The sequence below is a fragment of the Cannabis sativa genome, chromosome 1, assembly GCF_029168945.1.
Source record: "Cannabis sativa cultivar Pink pepper isolate KNU-18-1 chromosome 1, ASM2916894v1, whole genome shotgun sequence".
Taxonomy (NCBI): domain Eukaryota; kingdom Viridiplantae; phylum Streptophyta; class Magnoliopsida; order Rosales; family Cannabaceae; genus Cannabis; species Cannabis sativa.
The window spans coordinates 17,749,138-17,772,305 of record NC_083601.1 but is presented as its reverse complement, the minus strand read 5'-3'; the positions used below and the strand labels follow the sequence as shown (position 1 = coordinate 17,772,305).

The 23,168-nt window shown below is 30.7% G+C and overlaps 4 protein-coding genes across 4 annotated transcripts; 2 read left to right on the top strand and 2 right to left on the bottom strand.

Annotated features, from left to right (window-relative positions):
* The first annotated feature begins 1,718 nt into the window (after positions 1-1,718).
* Positions 1,719-4,312, top strand: LOC115705639 (putative uncharacterized protein YDL057W). The gene is made up of 7 exons (XM_061104974.1): positions 1,719-2,093; positions 2,240-2,352; positions 2,604-2,686; positions 3,075-3,196; positions 3,388-3,552; positions 3,637-3,727; positions 3,951-4,312. Exons 1-7 carry the CDS (start codon positions 1,880-1,882, stop codon positions 4,126-4,128), a joined length of 966 nt encoding a protein of 321 aa, XP_060960957.1. The 5' UTR covers positions 1,719-1,879; the 3' UTR covers positions 4,129-4,312.
* Positions 4,313-6,040: 1,728 nt separating this feature from the next.
* On the top strand, positions 6,041-8,823 carry LOC115705640 (uncharacterized). Its single transcript, XM_030633041.2, has 7 exons — positions 6,041-6,296; positions 6,588-6,706; positions 6,910-6,992; positions 7,477-7,598; positions 7,904-8,068; positions 8,196-8,289; positions 8,437-8,823. Exons 1-7 carry the CDS (start codon positions 6,272-6,274, stop codon positions 8,636-8,638), a joined length of 810 nt encoding a protein of 269 aa, XP_030488901.2. The 5' UTR covers positions 6,041-6,271; the 3' UTR covers positions 8,639-8,823.
* Positions 8,824-9,440: 617 nt separating this feature from the next.
* Positions 9,441-13,713, bottom strand: LOC115705826 (CRM-domain containing factor CFM3, chloroplastic/mitochondrial). The gene is made up of 9 exons (XM_030633269.2): positions 12,623-13,713; positions 11,991-12,450; positions 11,776-11,906; positions 11,069-11,419; positions 10,810-10,966; positions 10,440-10,732; positions 10,291-10,350; positions 10,113-10,208; positions 9,441-10,023 (listed from the first exon to the last, which is right to left on the bottom strand). The coding sequence occupies exons 1-9, from the start codon at positions 13,694-13,696 to the stop codon at positions 9,934-9,936; spliced, it is 2,712 nt and encodes a 903-aa protein (XP_030489129.2). The 5' UTR covers positions 13,697-13,713; the 3' UTR covers positions 9,441-9,933.
* A 5,132-nt stretch (positions 13,714-18,845) lies between these two features.
* LOC115704143 (cytokinin dehydrogenase 3) lies at positions 18,846-21,907 on the bottom strand. Its single transcript, XM_030631360.2, has 5 exons — positions 21,039-21,907; positions 20,323-20,450; positions 19,927-20,202; positions 19,562-19,830; positions 18,846-19,465 (listed from the first exon to the last, which is right to left on the bottom strand). Exons 1-5 carry the CDS (start codon positions 21,715-21,717, stop codon positions 19,153-19,155), a joined length of 1,665 nt encoding a protein of 554 aa, XP_030487220.2. The 5' UTR covers positions 21,718-21,907; the 3' UTR covers positions 18,846-19,152.
* Between the last annotated feature and the right edge of the window lie 1,261 nt (positions 21,908-23,168).

Genomic DNA, 23,168 nt, shown 5'->3' with positions numbered 1-23,168 from the left:
ATAGTGTAATGTTTGTGTTTTGCACTTTTCATTCTAGCTGAGTCTGCATATAATTGGATTGTCCATTTTTCTGTGAATAAATTGTATATGATAGTGTCGACAAAATGGCAGTATTCCTGCAAATAGTTATTTATTTTCATTTAAGATGATAAGACATGGTGTAAATAATTAATTTAATTAAAAAATCTACTTATGAAAGGTAGGTAAAATTATTTTATTAATTTAAAACTACACCTCTGCAATATAATTCATTAATTTGGGCAGACTAATCTTAATTCTTAACAAAGCTAAAAATATGTAACTCCAAACTTCTTATATCCTAGAACAAAGTTAAACAAAAACAAACTTCAGTTCTGAAAAAAAAAATAAAAAAAAATAAAAAAATACCTCCCCAGAATGGTGGAACACCAAAGAGGAATGTACAATATAACACCAGCACTCCAAATAATCTTTAATCTTTAATTTTGTTGAATCTTTAATCAAGCATCATAATAAAGAAAAAAAAATTATGAAAAATACTTCCCTCTGTGGACGCTTATCATCCAGATCAAATCTATAGTTTGGTAGAGATATCTTACTAACAACAAGAACTCTTGCATATAGATGGCTGCCAAGTGTAACCATCAATCAGATTTTCAATCCCTACTCGGTACAAAAACATGAAATTCTAAAGATAACAAACATATTATTACCTATAGAGTCCCACTTTGCTCGCCAAAGCAGATATGGTTGAAGATGATTTTGATTTTCATCTCTCACCTTCTTCCTCGTCATTTTAAACTTCATGCGATATACGGTGGCTTCATGTGATATAAATTGGGGATTCTATGAGTTGGCATGCTATAAATTGTTATTTTTTAATAGAAAACTTTAATCCATATAAAGTTTGTTAGAGAGATATGCGGTTGTTTTCTTTTTAAATGGGTTGTGATTCTCGAATATTTAATATCAGTTCAAATATCAATTCAAATATTAATAGATTTGTTTTATTATTATTTTATTATATATAAATAATATTTTATTATTTTATTAAATAAAAATAAAAAGTTACCCATGAATTTCTCATAAACTAAAAATTTCAGTTATATAGGCACACTTTATATAGAATAGATATAAGAATTTTTGTGATGATTATTTTTTTTTAGAATTCTTTCGGCTATATGTTTAGAAGTGTAATTTTGGTGATAAAAGAAAAAGAAAGAGAAAATGTAAGAGAAAAATTTAGAGAACAAAAAAATAAATTAATTTTTTAAGCTTGATATGAAAATTTTGTTGAATTGAGTGTTTTTTTAATTTTTTTTTCATATTAAATATGAGAATTTATTATTATTTTTCACAATTTTTCACAATTTTTTTCCTACATTTTTTCTATTTTTTTTTTTTAAAATCCTTCCAAACATAGCTTTAAAATTCTTTATATACATTATTTTTTAATTATACTTAAATATATATTTAAAATTATTTAATATAATTTAATTGTTCAATTATGTAATTTAAATTTTTTATAAATAACCGCAAGCAGCGCGGCCTGATTACTGTTAGATTATATAATATAAAATTAACGAATGTAAAGTAATCAAGTAAGTACTAATTTAGAATGGTGCACTTGTTTGAAAATGTTGTAAAATTTGGTGTAATGTTTAAATTAACTTACTGCCTATCAGATAAAAAAAATGAAGATATCTTTTAATAAGTTGTGCAAATGAAGTAATTAGTGTGGTTTATTAGTGTTAAATATTATCTGATAGGAGAGGCCATGGATGGTGTGAAGTTACTTAGGATTATGAAAAGAAAAATGTAAGGATATGGCTATGGAGGAACTCACAGTCTCTTAAAACATTTTCGGAAAGACAAGTTTGGTTAGCGGGAAAGGACAGGAATGGGAACTCAGTTGTACAGTTTTCATTCATCACTGACACTGTCACTACCATATTCATATTCATGTCCTCCCAACAACAACAACAACAACTTCCACTCACTAAACTATTCTTGTCCCCAGCTTCACTTTTTCTCACCACCCAAACATAGTCCCAGAACCAGAACGTTCTTCAGGTTAAGGATGGCCCCATTGGTCCGGGCTGCACAAACCCCAGGTCAGAATATTCTCCATTGCTAAGGATTTTGATGGTCTATCTTCTTGATTTAAACTTCTACGGCTCTAATCTGATATGGGTTTTGTTGAATTCAGTTTCAAATATTAGAATTAGCACCTAATATAGTTTGGAATTGCTCTCTCTAGTGGTTGAACGAGTGGTCGTACCAAACAAATATGGTGAAAAACTAGTGGGCTTATTTCATGAAACTGGATCTGAGGGAATTGCTATCTTATGCCATGGTTTTCGATCCTCAAAGGTTAGTATTTCTAATGTATAAATTAGCTGTTTCCTTTACTATTAATTCTAGCTTGAGAGAGAAGAGTAGTGGCTACAGAGTACTACTAAAGTTTCATGTATATTTCAACAATATAGTTTAATGATTGTGTACACATTCATCATATTGTTAAATTGATAGATAACCTCTCATGGGAATAGCAAATATCTAAGTTGTATACATTCTGGAAAAGTTTTAGAACTTATTAATATTTGTTTCCTTTTCAACTGTAGGAAAATACAATGATGCTTAACTTAGCTGTTGCTTTGGAAAAGGAAGGAATTAGCTCCTTCCGTTTTGACTTTGCTGGAAATGGGTAAGTTGTTGACATGACAAAGTGAAACAATAATCTCAATTATACAAACATTATGTATTTGTAAATTCTGAGATATTTGGCTATAGCAATAATAAGCAAGTAAACTAGTCTTACTTTAGTTGAAATCTCTTTGATTCTTGACTGGCTTTGGATTAGTAGAATATTTAATTATGTTTTGCAAGAATTATCATACATTAGAATTCATTTATTGATCAAACATTCCCTAGATGTAAATTAATTTTGCATCTAATCAATGGTGATGGAGGTGGCTCTTTTATTACATATCAAAACTGGGGTTGACCCATAATTGTTTGCAGGTGTTGGTACATGAATTCCAAATGTACATACTTCATTTAGTGTTCATTGTTGTGGTATCTTTGATTTGTAGGGAAAGTGAAGGTACCTTTGAGTATGGGAACTATCAGAGAGAGGCTGATGATCTACGTTCTGTAATCGAACATTTCTTTGGAGCCAACCGCACCATCAGTGCAATTCTTGGACATAGTAAAGGTGCAATGATTAGTCTTCATCTTAATTTGGTAATCTTTTAATGAAATAAGGAACAAGATTTCATAATTGGATGAGGTATTAGTATCTTTTCTTAGTAGCAAAGATATATAGAGTTCACCTTAGTCTATTCTATACATTTTCATGTGAAATTTTCTCTAAGAAAAGTATGTTACTGAAATCCATAATTGCAGGAGGCGATGCGGTGCTTCTGTATGCTTCAAGATATACTGATGTTAGTGCTGTTGTCAATGTTTGTGGGCGTTATGATCTGAAGAGAGGCATTGCGGAACGCTTTGGAGAAGATTTCATGCAAACACTAAAGGAGAAAGGATACATTGAGGTCAAAGATAGAAGAGGTAACCATTTTGTGGAATTTGATACTAGCTAGGTCTTGTGGTACTTAATTGGACCATTTTCTTGATGACACTCTTTCATGGTAGGAACCAGTTACCAAGTGACTGAAAAGAGTATGTTGGATCGTCTGAATACTGATATCCACTCAGCATGTCTTAAGATCAGCGACGATTGCAGGTGATCAAAATCTAGACTCTGCATTGTTATTTGACATCCGAACACTAGTTAGTGCAAATAAATAAGAATTTTTCACTTCAAAACTATTGCTCATTATAATAATGATATCTTGTTTCTAACACCCCATGATGCTCTATAATATATATTAGCATTCAAACCTCTTTTATTGACTATTAATAAACTTACTATTTCTTTTTTTGATAAAAAAAATGGTTTGATTCAGGGTCCTGACAGTCCACGGATCAGCTGACAAAACCATTCCTGTTGATGATGCAATAGAGTTCTCCAAGATAATAAAAAACCACAAATTGCAGATTGTAGAAGGAGCTGATCATCGTTTCTCCGATCATCAAGCTGAGTTAGCTTCAATCGTTACAGAGTTCATTAAAGATTCCCTGTAGAAGAAGAACTGAACAAAGCTAGATGCCTCTGGTTAGGTTTATTTACTACTCTTTTCTCTTGAGTTCACAATCAAGCTCGGAGTTTGCTTGAAAAGAACAGTGAGAGCATCATGATTTACTGTGTAAAAAATAAGATTCAAATATTTTATTACTTTAGCAATTATTTTTTTTTATACGTGGTTAATATTTGTTTGAATTTTATTTTTGACACATACATAATTTAGAATTTTCTGAATTTAATTCCAGACAAGTACAATATATGATTATAAAAATCTTTGAATACCAAAACAGATATCTGGTTTACCAGAACATTCCTTTAAAAAATTATGATACATAAATTTTCCTATTATATTTCACTTTAAAAAATGCAGTTTCAATTGTAGTCGGAAGTGGAATACTAATGCTCTTAGGCTACCTAAGGAGGCTCTTTATCTTATGAAAATGCATCGATTTTGTCAAATCGTATGTAATTCAGACTTTGTTTCTTGCTGAGGCCTTTCTCATTTTAATGAAAGAATTTAGATTTTCCCACAAAAAAAATAAAAATAAAATACAGTGTCCAAACAAACAAATCATTTAACAAAAGAAAATAATTCCAAAATAATATTAATTTTCTTTTATATATATACATTTAATTAAGGGATTTTTTCAATTATATACTTAAAATATAAATTATTTATAAAAATACCTTAATAAATCTCAATTACAATAATATCTTGCCACATCATTAAAAAATACCTTAATTCTAAAATAATATGCCAGAAACAAAATTAATTCCAAATTCCATTTTTTATTATTTTCCCGAGTTTTTAAAAGTAACATTTTGGTTACTTATGATGCTGATAAAAAACGAATTAGTTACTTTTACGTAAAAAAAATTCATTTTAAAATTATATAATTTGGTTACCTCTAAAATCTTATCTATAAACATCTTAATAATCAAGTAGCTATTTTTAAACTATATTGTGTTATCTTATTATTTAAAATACATTTGGGTAATCTTAAAGTTTATTTTTAAAACTAATGGGTTGTCATATGATATAATAAACTACTATTTTTGTTTACCAATTATTTTATATACATTTTTATTACTTTGAAACTTATGTGTTTATTTTTAGATTATATTAAATTAATTTATTATTTTAAATACTTTTACGTTACTTTTTTATTTTACCTTTATTAAAATATTTATGTTTCTTAGATTATTTAATAAACTAATAAGTTACAATAAAGTTAAAAAAAATGCATATAACTTATTGGTAAGCTTACTAAATATTTAAATTGCTAATTAGTTATTTTTAAGTTATATTTTTAGTTACCTTTTAAGTTTACAGTAAAAACTAACTAGTTTTCATATAGTATAACAAATAAGCATAGATATAAAATAATATTATTTAGTATATTTTATAGTAATATTTAAATTAATTATGATTTCAATAATATACTAATTGGTTATTTTTTATAAAATGATCCAGTTTAAATAAAAATATCTACTGTAGATAATATAATCTAATGGTAACTAATTAGTATATGATTGGTAGTGTAAATGTAACTCAAATATTTCTTTTACTTTTAGAAAATGATAAATTGTATATTTTCCACGTATTAAATTGACTACATGCAATCATGATTGTAACTTTTTTAAATTTAATTGAGCAGTATAAATTTTTAAATTAGATATAAAATAGAGATAAAGGAAAAATATAATATGTATCAATATATATAAAAGGGGGAGAATGGCTAAAAAAGAAAAGAAAAAAAAAAAAGAAGAAGAAGAAGAAGTGGCAGGCAGCATCTAGCAAAAATAAAAGTTGCAGTTGTTAGTATAAATGTTAATACGGTATAAGATTAGTGATTAATTTAAATTAAGTTATTTTTAACATTAAGATGTAAAAGTAGGTGTATAGTGTAATTATCCCTTTAATTAATTAATATTTTTTTTTGATAGAAAGTTATTTTTAATTATTAAAAATATATAATTCGGACCTTAAATACTACAATATTAAATGGTACCATCTGAAAAAAAAAAACTTTAGTCAAGGATTATTGCAATATATTCACGATCACTATTCTCATGTTCAGTTACTAGTCTCACCAATCTCCACTTTTCTCACCACCCAAACATATTTCCAGAAGGTTAAGAATGGCCCAGGCTGCACAAAACACAGGTAACAAAAACTCTCCATTTCCTTGCAACAACCATTATGAATAAACTGGCTTTTGAGTATCTCCGCTTGATTCAGGTCTCTTTTACGCGAATCTGATATGGGTTTTCCGAATAACACTCAAAATGCTTAATTTTAGTTTCAATTCAGATACATAAACGGTGTTGACTTTATAATAGTCCTGAGCCTCATATGTGTGCAATTATTTTTAATCGAGTGTTTTGTTACTCTGTGTTAGCTTATCCAAAATAATGGTTTTAAATTTGTTACTGCTTTGTGAATTGTTCTATGTAGTGGTTCAACAACACAAAGTGATAGTACCAAACAAGTATGGGGAAAAACTGGTGGGCTTATTGCATGAAACTGGATCTTTGGAGATTGTAATCATTTGCCATGGTTTTCGATGCACTAAGGTTAGTTTTTTTTTTTTTTTAATTATTATTATTCTTGCTTTATAATGCTTGTCCTCTTTTCCTGTTTTTTCAAAGCTATTTAGTTCTTGAAAAGTTTATTATATTGGAGACATTCATCTATTGAAAATTTACCAATTACCACTCATGATAAAACTAATTGACTGTTTGATTGTTAAGCTTAAAAGAATCTGTTTATCCTACAGGAAGGTAGAATACAGGTGAACTTGGCTGCTGCATTGGAAAATGAAGGAATCAGTGCTTTTCGTTTTGACTTTTCTGGAAATGGGTAAAGATTTTGTAATGCAATTGCAATTTGACGAGTGCCATATATTTCTTGTTTTGAATGAACAATATCGTTCCAGCAAAAAAAAATAATTATTCATTGGATGTATATGTATTTTCTTCGGGTCTATACTCTATATAACCAATCAGTTGTTTTATAATTTGTAAATAGAACTATTACAGATTTAAAAGGACTTCACTGAATGAGATTATTTAACAACATTCTTTTTGTTCTTTCACGAAAATAAAACTATAGATGAAACTCCAAACTTGAAAGATTCACAATCACAGGTTTGATATATTTTCCTAGTCAAAGCAGGGTGGTGAGCTATATAGTACATATCAAAAACTAAGTTGGGCCTTATCAAACTACCTTTTCATTAGATTGGGTTTGTGTTGTAGCCCGATTGTGGATGTTGGAAAAGGGTTCCATATATTTGTATTTGACTATGGATTGCGTAATTGCTTATGCTGTGTATGCCTTGCAGGGAAAGTGAAGGTACATTTGAGTTTGCATACTATGGGAGAGAAGCTGATGATTTGCATTCTGTAATTGAGCACTTTTCTGCAGCTAATCGCGTAATAGCTGGAATTGTTGGACATAGTAAAGGTGCACGTTTTAGTCCTGTGAAACCTTTCGGTATTGTGGAAAGAGGAAGTAATTTGCAACATCTTAGTCTTACACTAGCTTCTAAATGAAAAACTTTTAAGTGGTGGATGAATAGCAGCTGTAGATTACTAGATTACAATCTAGATGATGTAAAACTGTGTACTTTCTTATTTTTCATTTCTGTTTCAATGTGTTTGCTCAGATTGGATAAACATGAAGGCAATCACTAATACATATAATTCAATGTGTTATGTAACTTGTCCACCCCCATGATACAGTATGTTTACCAAAGTCTGTCATTGCAGGAGGTGATGCGGTTCTCATGTATGCATCAAAATATCATGATATCCGCACGGTTGTCAATCTTTCTGGGCGTTATGATCTAAAGAGTGGCATTGCAGAACGCTTTGGAGCAGATATCATGCAAAAACTTGGGGAGAGTGGATATATTGACGTCAAAGATGAGAAAAGTAATTTGCTCACTTTTTCAAGAGTGTACTAAGAATTGTATTAGAAAGAAATGGGAAATCTGTGGTGGGTACTTGTTTTCCTGGACATTCTGATTAGAGCTTTCTTTCTTTCTTTTTTTGTGTGTAGGTGGTGGCAGTTATCGTGTGACCAAGGAAAGTGTGATGGATCGTCTGAATACTGATATGCACGCAGCATGTCTTCAAATCGACAAAGATTGCAGGTTATTAAAGTAGTCTTGAATTTCCTGAATCATCAAGCTCATTATCATAATCTAGTTTGACACAATTTGGCAACCTTGATTAGCTATCATCATATTATGTTACTATATATCTGTTTTTCTCATCAAATTTGTTATATGTATTTTCAGGGTCTTGACAGTCCACGGAACAGGGGACGAGATCATTCCAGTTCAAGATGCATATGAGTTCGCCAAGATAATACCAAACCACAAATTACGCATTGTGGAAGGAGCTGACCATGGTTACTCGAACCACCAAGCTGAATTAGCTTCAATAGTTTTAGAGTTCATAAAGGCATCCTTGGAGCAGGACAAGGCTGCTTCTAGCTAGGTTCTTCTTTCTATCAAACATTGTCAGATAGAACGGTGAACATTAAAATTTTACCAATATATTCTATGCTAAAGAGCATGTTTGCTTTTCATGGTATGATATCATTGTATCAAATGGACATGAATAGTAACTTAATAATGTAAAGCTCTCTTTAGAAGTGTTTATGAACTGTGAGATTTTGGTCCCGTTTGGCTTAACTTCTATAAACTCTTTTTTAGCTTTTAGAATTAAAAAAATTCTTAGTGTTTGGATAAAAAAAAAAAGTCGTTTTTTAAATTAGAAGCTCTTTTAGAAAAATTTAATATTTGTAGCTTCTTTCAAAAGAACTTTCGAGAAGCTATTTTTAAAATTAAAATAGTTTACGAAATTCCTACAAAGACCCATATGTCTTCCTTGTAAAAAAGTGCATAATGTAACGAAAAGTTACTTATAAGCTATTGATTTAAAACTGATTCTTGGGATCCAAAATGTTTTTCAAATTTTTTACTGAAGAAAAATTACACTACCCTTACTTCACGACTTATGTCAAAATTGGAGTAAAAACTATGAACCTAATTATTTGCACAAACTTGTGATTTTTCTTTTTAAATAATAATAAATAAAAATTTAGTATGTGAATAATATGTAGCATCTTTTCTTGGACAGTGGTACATTCATCAGTACTTGGTGTCAATATGGAGGCAACCCTTCTCACGCTTATAGAATGTGTAGAATTTTAATTGACACAAAATGAGGATGGTGTATTGCAAGTTCTTGTAGTGGCTTTCAAGAAAAAAATAAATGAAGAACAAGAAAAAAAAAATAAAAAAAGGCTGATGGTATAGCTTAATATATAATGTACTGTGTTTTAAATTACAATCTGTTCTATCAAAAAAAATAAATAAATAAAATTACAATCTACACAGTTTCTAATCACAGCTCAGATTGAAAGCTATAAATGGAAATCACCTCACTGTATCTGTAACCTTTTCTCCTGAAAGATTTACAAGTACCATAGCTCGGCAGATAATCTTATCCTGAATATCCATCTCCCTTATCCTGAATATCCATCTCCCCTTTAAATGGAGCCTGCCTGCTTTTTAGGCTTTAGCTTTCTTCTCCACTATACCACGTTCATGCCAAGAACCCGAGTCAGATAAGTGATAACTACTGATCATTGATGATCTGATTTGAAAGCTCCAGTAATGAGAGCGAGCTTTCTTTATCTTGTAAGATTCACCATTGCTATTTTGTGAGATCAAATGCAATTCCTCAATCTCCAAATGAGTCGTCAGTTGGCAAAACCATGAAATTACTTAACTTTCCTCATGTTCATTGTAGTAATCCTCATCATCATCAGCAGCACAGTCATATGGCTCAAGATATGGCTCATCCCCCTCATCATCCTGGTTCACAAATTCAAATTAAGAAGAAAAACTAAGCCACTTAATACGTGATTTAAAGGTAAAATATAACATAAAAAAGATCATAGAACCTCTGTTTCTTCTTCTTCGGATGACAGAGAAAATTCCTCTGTTTTCTGCAACGAGTCTTCAGCATCAGTCATGTTCCCATTTCTTGTTTCTTCCACCTGGATTTCAAATAAAAATTACTGTAAGGAAGGTTCTATCAAACCAAACCTAGGTTCTTGTGAGCCAGTAAATTATCTTTACCATTTCAGACTTCACTAACTCAATCCTCTCCATCAAGTCTGAGATGTAATGCCGCAATGCCTGGTATGATAAATTACAATCAGATTAGAATATTTTGAATTGAACTAAAGTTAAGACCTAAACACCATGGTTGAAATATATGTTGTCACCTCTCGTCTTTGCAGTTCAACTGACTGAGCTAATGCCTGCCTTCTTGTCAATAAATTCTTAGGTCTAAAAGTAAGAGGGGACTGATAGTTCTTCCCACGATAGACAATAATTGCGATCCCTTTCGTAGTTTTATCTATAGATACTAGTACCCCTTTGCTCTCAGCTTCCAATGAAATAGCAATGTGTTTTACTTGTGCTACACTCTTTCCTCTCACAAAGATTTTCACCAACTCACGATATTTCCAATGCAAGTGCATGTTCTCTACGGTACCACCATAAACTCCTCGCCTTCCTGAGAAAACGCAACCCAGATGTTTGCATATTTTTCAAGAGAACCATTATGTTCAGAATCATAGCAATTAATCTTACCTAGAACCAGGAAAGGTTTCATGCTCAGACCCATCTTGCGGAACAAAAATCTCTCTTCATCAGTTAAGGTTTCCAGGTCATCAGGAAGCTCCGATGGATCCAAATTTTTCTGCACCTTTGCTAAAGCTTTATCAGCTATTTTTAGCTTCCCTTTTGCCTAAGACCATCAACGATTATAAATATGTTAAAAGTTAGAAATCGATAGAAAATTATGGGTTCTCATAGAGTTTTGCAAAACAATTGTCAGCAAGTCACTTACAAGAGATAGTCTCTTCTCAAGATGTCTGAGTATGGATGCACGTCTTGCCAAAGTTGATTCTTTTATCATTTCTTTAATATCCGCATTGTTTGGCTGTTTACCCCAGCGGGCAATTGCTGCCTTTGATTCTGCAAGGGTTCCAGCAACCAATTGGTCAGATAAAACTTTGCTTTTCAACTCAATGAAGGCTGGGGCCATCTTTCGGGCCTGTTCTTCCTTGTCTTGCTCAAGATCTCTTAGCTTTCTCCTCTCTTTCAAGGCATGCGTTACAACAGGCGGCAAGAAGTCATTTCCCCTGTAAAAGACGATAAAATCTTTGTTTCTAGAAAGTACTGTTCCGCCTGTTAACGTCTGCAATCAAAACAAGAAGAGTCATAAGCAAGAAGAACAACCAGACAGGAGTGTTCAGAACCCAATTTATCATAGGGTTAGACAGCTTTAGGATAAAAGATTAACACCCCCTTTTTTTTTAATTATTTTTATTTGGGTAAGTCATGGTCAATCTGTTATGAGTATAAAAACTGAAAAGGCTTCACATTCAGCAGTGATGTGTTAGTCAGTAGCAGCAGCTTCCGGGGAATATAAATTGGTTTCATTAAAAGTGCTCAAAAAATTAAAACATGAAAACCAGCTTAGACTAAATTTTCTTGGAGAAAATGTTTAGATTTTATAGCAGTTATGATGGTATACATACACCTACACCTCACCTTGAGTTCTTCCGCCATCCTCTCATTACATGTATTTTGTACACCTCGTTTGATGGCTATCTTAGCAATGGCACTCCTTTCCCACAGCTTCACCACAGCCCGAGCCAAACCCTGTAGTTCTCGGTTTCTCCCTATGACAATTTATAACATACAAAATACATAAGGAGAATTGATCAAATCTGTAAATACAATTACATGATGCAAGTATTTAGTACCTAAAGCAAAATGTGGAGGAATTGTTCTTGCAATCCTACGAAATGCTGTCATCTCCCTGTTTCGCAGACCAAGTTTTACTCCATGAGGGAGAAGTCTGAATGGAGGCTTATAGTTTGGAACCACTGCAGGTAGCAAATCGGCATCAACAGGGAGCGGCTCACGACCTAACCAATCGATAAAACGTGGTCCTAGCTCATCTAAGAACTGGTTAAGATCATTCAAGTCTGTGATATCTCCTTCAGGCAGACCCTTTGCTGAATCCTTAGTTTTAACTGAATCCTTCTCTTGTATATCGTGTATGGGATCACTTGTGACACCTTCTTCTAAGTATGGCAACGTGTGTGAATACATCTTTATTTGTTTGGTATATGATTGTACACAACGTAAGTTGTAGTTCATTCCCCTATACAAGACTACTGAACTGCCTGATCTCCATATAACCAAACCTCCAGTTTTAGTCTGACAATGAACAATGGATAGCCTACATAAGTTACTATAGACTCCATTTTTGTAAAATGCAAAACTCCATTGGATTCGTAATTTGAAGTACAAAATGATTACTATGACTTTCTAAGTAACATAAGAATCAATCTACAAGAAATTTATGCCAAAAGTACCAAAAGGAACTAACCTCTAAAATTTTATGTGTCCTTCTCATGTTACTGGAAAGAGGCTCTTCAAACTTCAACTTCACCACTTCATCTAACTTCCACTTTTCATGAATGGCGTCCACCAAAGCTTGTGTTATACCTGCAGCTCCCACCTTTGTCCTCTCCAGCATTCTCAAAGAAACGTTTCTGAGCCTCTTAAGTTCGTGTTCGGGAAGCATTTTCTCCGCCATTACCGTGCTACTCCTTCTCCTATTCACCTTGTCTCCTTCCCTCAGTTCCAATACCGAATCATCAGAATCATAATCAGAGTCAATCAAATTCACATTCTCTCCATTCCCATAAAGAGTTTTATCAACATCCATTGAAACCGTCTTTTCCTCCTTTGAAATTCCATCACTTGTTGCTTGAAATTCTCTCTGAATTATGCTACTGGGTCTTTCAACACCATTATTGCCGTATTGAAATTCTCTTTCAAATATGCCACTGGGTTTCTTAACATCATCATCTTTAAGTTCATTGAACCCTTCACCATTTTCCGGGATTTCAGTCTCAGGCTTAGCCTCGCGTTTAAAGGGTTTCTTTCCATGATCCCAGGGAGCCGAAATAACACTACTCGGCCGAGCAAAATTTACTGAGTCACTCAACGATGGTTGATTTTCCGGCTCAATTTCATAGGCATCATCAGTAAACTGCTCACTCACATTCTCCTTATCCTCTTCCTTAGCTTCTTCATCTTCTTTTTCCTTCTGTTCTTGCCAAGGAAATTTCTGTCTCAGAGACCCAGGTTTCGCAGACCATTTATACTGAATTTGCTCTAAAAAGCTTGGCCTGGGCTTCCTCTTTTTCCTCTGCTTCGCGGTCTCAAACGCTACTTCAACTCGTTCGGGTTGTTGCAAGGTATCAACTTGGACAGCCCGCTGAGCACAACAAGTTCTGAACTTTAAAGCTCTGTAAGCAATGGAGGTGTGAGTTTGGGAATGGAGAAGTAGAAGATGCAGTGACTGAGTTTTAATGAAATTGCATGATAATAATGATGAGGACGACGAGGAAGAAAAAGAAGTTGATGGATTCAGTGAAAACGGGGAGAGCGCCATGGCAATGGTGATAGATACCTCCTTTGCCTACCTTAAAGCTAACAATCTTATTGGGTCAAGCCCAATAACAAAGTCAGGCCCATATTATTTGTTGTTTTTAGTAGATCTAAAAGTTTACAATTTGGAAGAAACATACAAATTCCAAACAAACATACCGATTAGGAGAAAACACTTGTCTCGTTATGGGCCAAAAAATTACATGTCCAAACAATACTAGAAAATAAAAACAGAAAAAATTACACTCTATACTTTTTTTTTATATTGTCCTCTTTTATTTTTACTTTCTTTTTTAAAGTCTATCATTTTTACCTCTTTTTTAAATATTGTACCAATTTTGCTCTTATCACTTCAAGATACTCTCCATGTGACTCTCTCATATTAGGGTATTTTGGGTACAATACATATAAAAAGAGGTATATTTCAAATAAATATAAAATTAAAGGTAAATTTAATTAATTGATTAATAAAAAAGATATTTTTCAACTTACACCAAATAAACAACCAACAACAAAGTTCTTTTCAAGTTCACAAATCACAATCATATATATGTTAATTGCTAAGGAACCATAAAATGTCAATATTAATATTGGGATAATTTATTGTCAAAATTTATATATATTTTATTAGTTCATAATAAGTAATATAAAAAAACTATTTATCATTTATATTAGAATCGTATGGTGTTCACATTTTAAGAATAACAATTCTCAAATCGTTTTTTTTTTCTTTCATATCATTGATATTTTTGTAAGTAAATTTTTTCATCTCACAAGTGTTATTTTTATTTCATTTTATGTTGATATTTTTTGGCTTTAGTTAATTTACTTTTCATTTCTTAATGAAAAAGGAACCTACATTATTACTTGATCGAGGGTTTATTTACTCTAATAAACTAACTATACATACACATGCACTCCTTATTCAATAAATATGCAAGCTTTTTGTTCCAAAAAAAAAAAAAAATGTAAATACAAACTGTATTTATCTGTGGACAAAATTTAGTCCTTGTTTATATAATAGATTGAACATTGAAGTGTACTAAATTATTGGAGTAAGTCCAATCTTTTTAGCCATGGAATGATAAAAATTACACTTGACATTTGAATAATAATAATAATAATTAATAATAATAATAATAATAATAATAAAGAATTACATATAATACTTTTTTTTTTTTTTTGTAAAAAATTTATATTTTTAAGTTCAATTTTTTGTTTTTTATATTTTTAATATATTTTATAAACACACGAAAATAATAAAAAAACTACATAAAAGTAATAGTAAAATATTATTCAAACGACATATAGATAACAAAATAACAAGAGTGTAATATATACGATGGTATTTTTAATAAATAAAATCATAAAAATAATTAAAATTCTGTACTCTATTTTTTATAATTTTTTTAATTATTTTTATATATATATATTTTTTTGTTGTTGTTAAACTATTCAGTTTCTGTATATAGTACCCCATTTCTCTGTACGTAACTTGTAATGGGCCAACCAGTAGCAATATGATTGGGTTCAACCCAGTAATGAGATAAATAAGAGGAAATTACACTCTATACCCTTTTTATATTGTCCTCTTTTATTTTTACCCTTTTTTTTAAAGTCTATCATTTTTACCTCTTTTTTTAAACATTGTACCAATTTTGCCCCTGTCACTTCAAGATACTCTCCATGTGACTCTCTTATGTCAGGGTATTTTGGGTACAATACATATAAAAAGAGATATGTTTCAAATAAATACAAAATTAGAGGTAAATTTGATTATTTGATTAATAAAAGAGGCATTTTTCAACTTACCCCTAATGATAAAACAGGGTCTTGAAAAAGTTAAGCCCTCTAAGGACTAAGGAGTTATATTGGACTCGATTCTAAGGAGTTTGAAGTAAATAATGGAGAGTAGACTTTTTCTACAAGTAATATTTGCTTTTGTATAGGAAAAACATAGAGAGAGAAAGAGAGAAGGTGGGGGGAAAGTACTCTGGGCAAGTTGGGTGTCGTGAATTAGAGAGACACAAACTACATTAGATGTCAGTACGTGTTTCTTGTCATGTGAACCTAGAATAATATCTGCAGTAGTGTATGTGAAATGAATATTCGGATCTTGTCTACCAAAATCTCATTAACAAATATTAATTTTAATTATTTATACACGTAAAAGAAGAGTGTGATTATATACTAGTAATGATGATAAATTTTGATTAGCAAGATAAAAAAGCAAAAGTTGTATAGGTGGGGGCTAAAACAAACTTTCATGTCTCCTAGTTCCCTGCAACTTGTTATATGAGCTTCATGAACGTGCATATTATAAAGTTTCATTCATCATTTTTCCTATATAGCCCTATATATCTTGCTGTATCTTTTGGCCGCAAAGTTTAAATATTTATATATATACTTATTTTCCTTTATTTATTTTAACTTGATATCAATTATTTGTATATGTAACACTTCATATGATCACACTTGCTATTCTATGTCCCCTAGTATATTATATATATGTTATATTTACATGAAGAAAGTAACAAAGTTAGTGGCTGGCTAGCTAAGATCTGGGTCCTAGCTTAATTAATTCTTTCGATGAACTTATTGGGTTACTCTAATCATAGCCTGCCAACTGAGAAAGCTTAAGCAAACTAATTAAAGGCAAGCTTATATTAATTTGTCCAGTTTTAATCAATTAATTAATTACACAAAAACTAATAATAATAAAGAGTATATATTTTTATGTACGTCTCAGCCGGGATATAGGTATGATAATGAAGCTATACACTAATTATTGTGTATATAGGAAAAAAGATTGTGCTTTGTATACAATTATTAGTGGCTAGCTACATATAGGCCACAGGATTATGTTTCGAGATATATTCATGACCACGTGCAATAAGTGTTAAAAGGTGTATGAAAAAGTGAAAGAATATAAATATGTATAATCATTTCTATTGACAATATAAGTTTGCTTTAATATTTTCATTATCAAGTTAATTTATATATAAATATATAAATATAAATGTATAAATAAGCGGTTTTTATTTATTTTCTAGACCAATAAAGAAATAAGAAAAAAAAAATAAATAAGTGGGTTAAATAAACAATGAGCGAAGATGCAAAGTCAAAAAAAATGATAGTGGCTGCTACTTTTGTGTCTCCTTGTTGCCTGGAGGCTGCAATAAAAATTCAAGACATTCTGTTTGCCATAGCTAAGATCAATTTCTAAATTAAGCTGTCTTTTTTGGCCAATCTTTGATGAATCTACAAAAGTTTGGCTTTGGATTATAGCTATATAATTAATTGATTGCACCTTTGAATTAATATATGTGATATAGTACTTTCTTACTGTATAAATAATTGGCTCAATCTTATTCATATATAATGACTTTTGATCTCACCTAACTGGTATTAACATTAATTTAACAAGTACTTAATTATATTATATAATCAAAGCTTAGATTTTGTTAAGTCTAAACACATACCCCCCACCAACAAATTTTGACAAATTGGGTACCCAAATGAGACCATCTCATGATTAATTAATATATGATGTTCTCATGTGTGGTAAAATCAAGCAAAGTAAAAACCAGTGGGCTGTAATAAAATTGTTTGTAAGAATCTACACACACATGCACTGAACACAAAATTTACCCATTGTGGAAAGAACAGTAGTACTCTTGTTTTATTAATATGCTTAATCTTTAATTTTTATTTCTATTATCGTCCATATGACATTTTTTCTACCCAATATATATTAAACTAGTTAAAGTTGTTTAGATAAAATTGTAATGATATACGACAAATTAACAGTAGCTAGCTATAAGTTATTAGACTAATTAATTAATTAAGAAGAATCGAACTTTGGATATTTACAAATAAAAAAATAAAAAAGGAACTTTCTCCTCTTCATTTTCTAACTTTTTTACATTTTTTTTAAAAGTACATGCACCAGTTACATGTATGTACAATACTAATTTAGTATCTAATCTAACATTATTTAACTTAGAATAGTGCTATTAGGCACCAATGGTACTTAGCATTTTCTAGACGTGTTGTCTTACGATTGATTAGTGATACTCTCTCAAAGTTATTACATTAAGCTATATAGACCCGATACTTAGTTGAACCAATAACGATACTGACATGTAGGAGGCTGCTACGCACCACTGATGCCCTTTAACATTTGTTTTTAATTTAAAATACAATGTGTATTGAACAACGTTATCTCACGTAAATTAAATGTAAAAGTAAGGAGACAGTTATAAAAATATGAATTATTCTCTCTACCTGTCACTAATTAGTTTTAGGATAGAATTCCATAATTCTTGTCATTTATCAAAATCATATCTTTAGTGGGCCGCATGAAATCACTAAGGTGATTCAAAATTGGTAAGGCCATAATAATTCTAGTCAATGCAATGACATTTTAAATAGAAATGTTTGGTTGATTTTTTTTTAATGTTAAATATGTGTCAAATTGGTATATAAATAATATATATCTTTACATATAAAATGTAGTTAATTTTTGTTAGTTTAATAAAATATTTTATAAATATAAAAATATTCGTTAAATTTAACGGTGTTAGTAAAGTTAATTTTATAAATATATATAAATATTATTATTTATTTTAAATTAATTTAAATATATAAAAATATTAATATTATTTATTTTAAATTAATTGAACTTATATTAACTTAAATACATATAAATATTAATATATATTTATAATATTATTATTTTTTATTGATATTTTAATATTGAAATTATATTCAACATACAATATTAATAAATATTGTTTAATGTATAATATTAATACATTTATTTTAATAAATTAATAAGTAATTTCTTTTAATTTATAAAATTTTATAAATATATATAACAAAAATAAAAATAAACATATTTAATTAAGCAATGCAAATAATAATAAGCTATAATATATATATATACATTTATATAATGTGTCAAATAAAGACAACATCAGTAACCAATATATTTATTTCACGTCTCAAGAGGAGATCAACTTTTAATTAAATTGGAATTTATATTTAAAAGTATCACTTGTATATTTTAGGACCACCTACTAAAGTATATAAAGTAATTATATATGCTTGCTTGACGCAACAAAATAGAAAAATAAAAAAGCACAAATAAGTAATAATAAACAACAATAAACACATAATTTTCCAATATTAACCAAATTCCCATATGTACAAAAAGTGAACAAAATATTCTACCTTAACGTAATTAAGCTAAGTACACTAACTTACCTATATAGCAGCTAGCTAATATATAATAGCTACAACATTTTGACTCCCCTAAAAGAAAAAGGAGAAAGAACAAAATAACATCAAGATCATTAATAAGATACTACCCTGCTAATCGATCCCTTCTAGAAAATAGTAATTATTTATTAATTATATATAGTATTTTAATATATATATATATATATATATATATATTCAGCTAATTAATTTTACTGAAGTAGTAAAAATTTTCTGTCCCGGTGAAAGAATTTTGTTAGGATCAAACATAAGTTTCCTTTGATTGAAAGTAGTCCACTTTGAACCAAAATGTTTAATCCAATCTTCCTGCGTTTCATGGTAAGCAAGATACTGCTTAACCTCAATACCAGCATCTTCACAAAACTTCAAAATCTCTTTGTTCTGCTCATCAAACGAATCCCAATCATCAAAACCACTCGAATGCAAAAATCCAACGGTGTAGAACACATCTTCATCTTCTGGTATAACGGCTGACATTCTTTCATCCCACCTGTAATCAAAATTTATAATTAATTATTATTAGTACTAGTAATTACACCATAAATTTAATTTCAAATAACAAATTTTTTTTTAAAAAAATTATTACTTGTTACGGTTCATGGGGTAAAGGAGGACAGGTCCGGTTGTAATGTTACGTTTTAGAACAATATCCTTAAAGACAGCAGCGTTAAATTCCTCAATTCTTGACTTTGGGATGAAAAGGTTAAGCCATGGATGTGGAACTTCCCAAAGTCCTTGTGATTGAAGCTTGAGCTCACCACTTCGTACTCTATCTAGAAAATCCACATACGACACATCTTTCTCGAACATAAATCCAGCCTCGTACCTCAAACCTTCGGTCAATCCCTTAACCACCTATTAATATTAATTAATTAAAATTAACAGTTAGTTAATATAACTATATATTTGTACACATGTATAATATGTAGGTATATATATATATATATGTACCTTGTGTATGGATTGAGAAGAGCGATCGTCGTAAAATTTAGCTATTTCTAGACAGTAAATGATTTTGTTTTGAGTGACTTTAGAGATTATTCTTGGATGATCAGAGGGTGGAAAAAATGAGGATCTCCAATTATCAGGAGTGCCCTGATTCATGAGTAGTGAACCTTCTAAATAATCAAGTGCGTTCTTGTCTTTCCTGTCATTCATTTTGATTAATCGTTCTTGGTCTTCAGCGAATTCTGAGAAGTTTGTGTATAACATTCGTACCCATTTCACCTGATAAACCCACCACACATCCAATATTTCAAAACCTTATTATTTTAATTACCATTTGTACTAAATATTCATAATAAATATATTATATAATTTATTACTACTTTGCAAATTAATATATACCCTCTTAGGAGCTGACTCAAGGACGATTCTTGCTCTGACAATAACTCCAAACTGACCCAAACCCCCAAGAACCGCATGAAATAGCTCAGAGTTTTTGTGTGCCGAGCAAGTCACAAATTCACCTTTCCCTGCCAAAACATATAAATTGTGACAAAGTTAAAAAAGAAAAGCAAAAACTCAAAAAGTAAAATATAACTGCGCGCATTGCATGCAAATCTCGCAGATTATTATAGCCCCACACAAAATAATAGTTATTTAATAATATATATGTACTACTAGAGAGTAAGTGCAGTACTAACAATAATTAATTATTATAATAAATAGCTGGGAAAACATAAGTACACAATTATATACAATATTATCTTTCGTTTAAAAAATAATAGATATATACACAAACATATATATACGTACATACATATCTCCTATATATATTATTTATATTTATATTATATATAATTAAAGACCAGTGTGTGAACTAGTAGTGTCCTAAAATTTCTTAACGCGTGGGACCAAATAACAGGGGCACATTCCAACATGAAGTAAAGATGTCGAAAAAAGACTGTATCCAAGTTTCGACAGATACTATCTTGTCTTCTCTTCCTATAATTAATAATTACATATATAGCTGTGTTGGGTTGGGTCAAAATAAATAATTATTTTCATGCTTATTAATTAAGTACATAATTAACTAATTAAGTGATGTAATTAATTCGTACCAGTGATAACATCAAGTTCGTACACATTGCTGATCTGAGGACCGTACCGGAAAGCCGTACCACTAATGCCCGCATTGGAAAGAGTCCCACCGACGGTGAGGTAAAGGTAATCGGTCCACGAAACCGGCGAAAGTCCATGCTCAAGCGTGGCGTGCAAGACATCGATCCAAAGCTGTTCTCCACCGACATCGGCGTAGTAGTAGTAACCGGAACCGGAAGCAGTACGGTTGCCGGAGACGACAATACCGGTACCGTTGCGGTGACCTTTCAAGGCGGTCATGTTGATAACGACGCCGTTTTGGGCCATGGCTTGACCGCGAATGGAGTGGCCTTGTCCTCTGGGGGCTATGCGGAAAGGGGTAGAGGAATTGTTTGAGGATTTAATTAAATTGGCTATGTCGTTTATGGAAGATGGGTCTAAAACGGCTGCTGGGATTTCTCTAACCATGTTTCCGTAATCACTCGAAGCCATTTCTAAGGCTTCTGAGTCATTACGAAGGTTATACCCATTTTCCTTGTTATTATTCGGAAAAAGCGGAGTGGTTGTTGGGCCTTTATTATTAGTTGTCGTGGTAGTACTAATCCACGGCTTGGATTTATTTCCAAAGCTGAAGATCAGACGGCTGATAAGAAATACGAACATGGCATATGTTTGGATCAAAACATTCTCTGCAGCCATTTTTAATATTAACTAGCAGAGAGAGAGAGAGAAGAAATAATAGGGAGTTTTTGGGGGTATGGTGTTTGTTGGCTGTAAAGAATGGTTGGGATTGGGGTGGTTTATATAAGAGTAATTTTAAGGGTATGTATATAAGAATTTAGAAGCTTTTGCATGGAACAAGAAAAGTAATAGTAAATATATAATATAATATAGTAATTTAGAGTAACGACACCTTGGCCTAACAATATATTTTTGTTTCCAAAGATACGCAAAGGACATCTTGGATTTCATTTTTTCTTCTTCTTTTAATTAGTTTTTGTTGTTTTCTTCTCTTTCCAACTTCATGAATTACTCGTGCAAGCAGGGTCTTAATCCAATTTAATACAAGAGTAATGATAACTGAGGAGTACTTTATTGCTACATTTTAATATCCAATCTCATTTAATAAATAATATAAAAAACTTCTAACTAATTATAAAATATTACATATAGTATTAGAAATCTTAAAATGCTAAATAACTCAAAAATTATACCAAAATATTACACAACAAATGTGATGTGTCATTATTATTATTTTTTTATTAATACAAATGTTAAGTTAATAAATAATGTATACATATAAAAACTACATACTCATAAGATCTCATCTTTTATAATATATTAGATACTTTAAAATACTCAATACTAATTATTATAAATTTTTTGAATTTATATTACACCCGGTATTAAACTTTAATATTAGAATTTTCATACTTAAGTAAATATTGTATTTAGTGTAATTAAGAAAAAAATATATATGCATAATGTGTATATATTAATGAAAATATGATTGCTCTCTTATATTATTAACTTTGTTACGCGTCTTGTTTGTATTTGTGTATGCATCATCATGACCATCAAGATTCGAAACCATACGAGCTGGGTACCCACTGAAAATTAAGGGGCCACACATAGAGAGCTTCTATTTTTGTTTTTCTTTCATCTCTTTGGGACCCACACTCTGTGTACCAAACCTAACCAAATATAAACCGTTGGATCACGATCATGTTGTCAAGATGAGTCAAGTTTGGTCAAGTTGCATTTACCCAATTGATTTTGTTTTTAGTTAAAAATGTATATAAGATTTTTCTTTTATGGAATCAAAATATTTAAATAACTAATAACTATATTCTCTTTCGTGTTTTCTCTTTCATTGATGGACAGTGGTCAAATTTAGGTAATAATCGAAAAGAGCCTCAATAATTTTTCTATGCGGGTTTCGGAGGAATTCCAAGGAAGCAAGCTATGAACTTCATTCTCAAGTTATATTGTATTATTGTATGGATTATTAGTTCTTGACATATTTGGAGACATGGGAAACATCAGCCACATATATACATACATATTTATATATGTATATATGAAGACTTTGTTTGTGTGTGTGTGTGGCATGCCTATATGGGTACATGTGATTGGTAAAAAGTCAAATT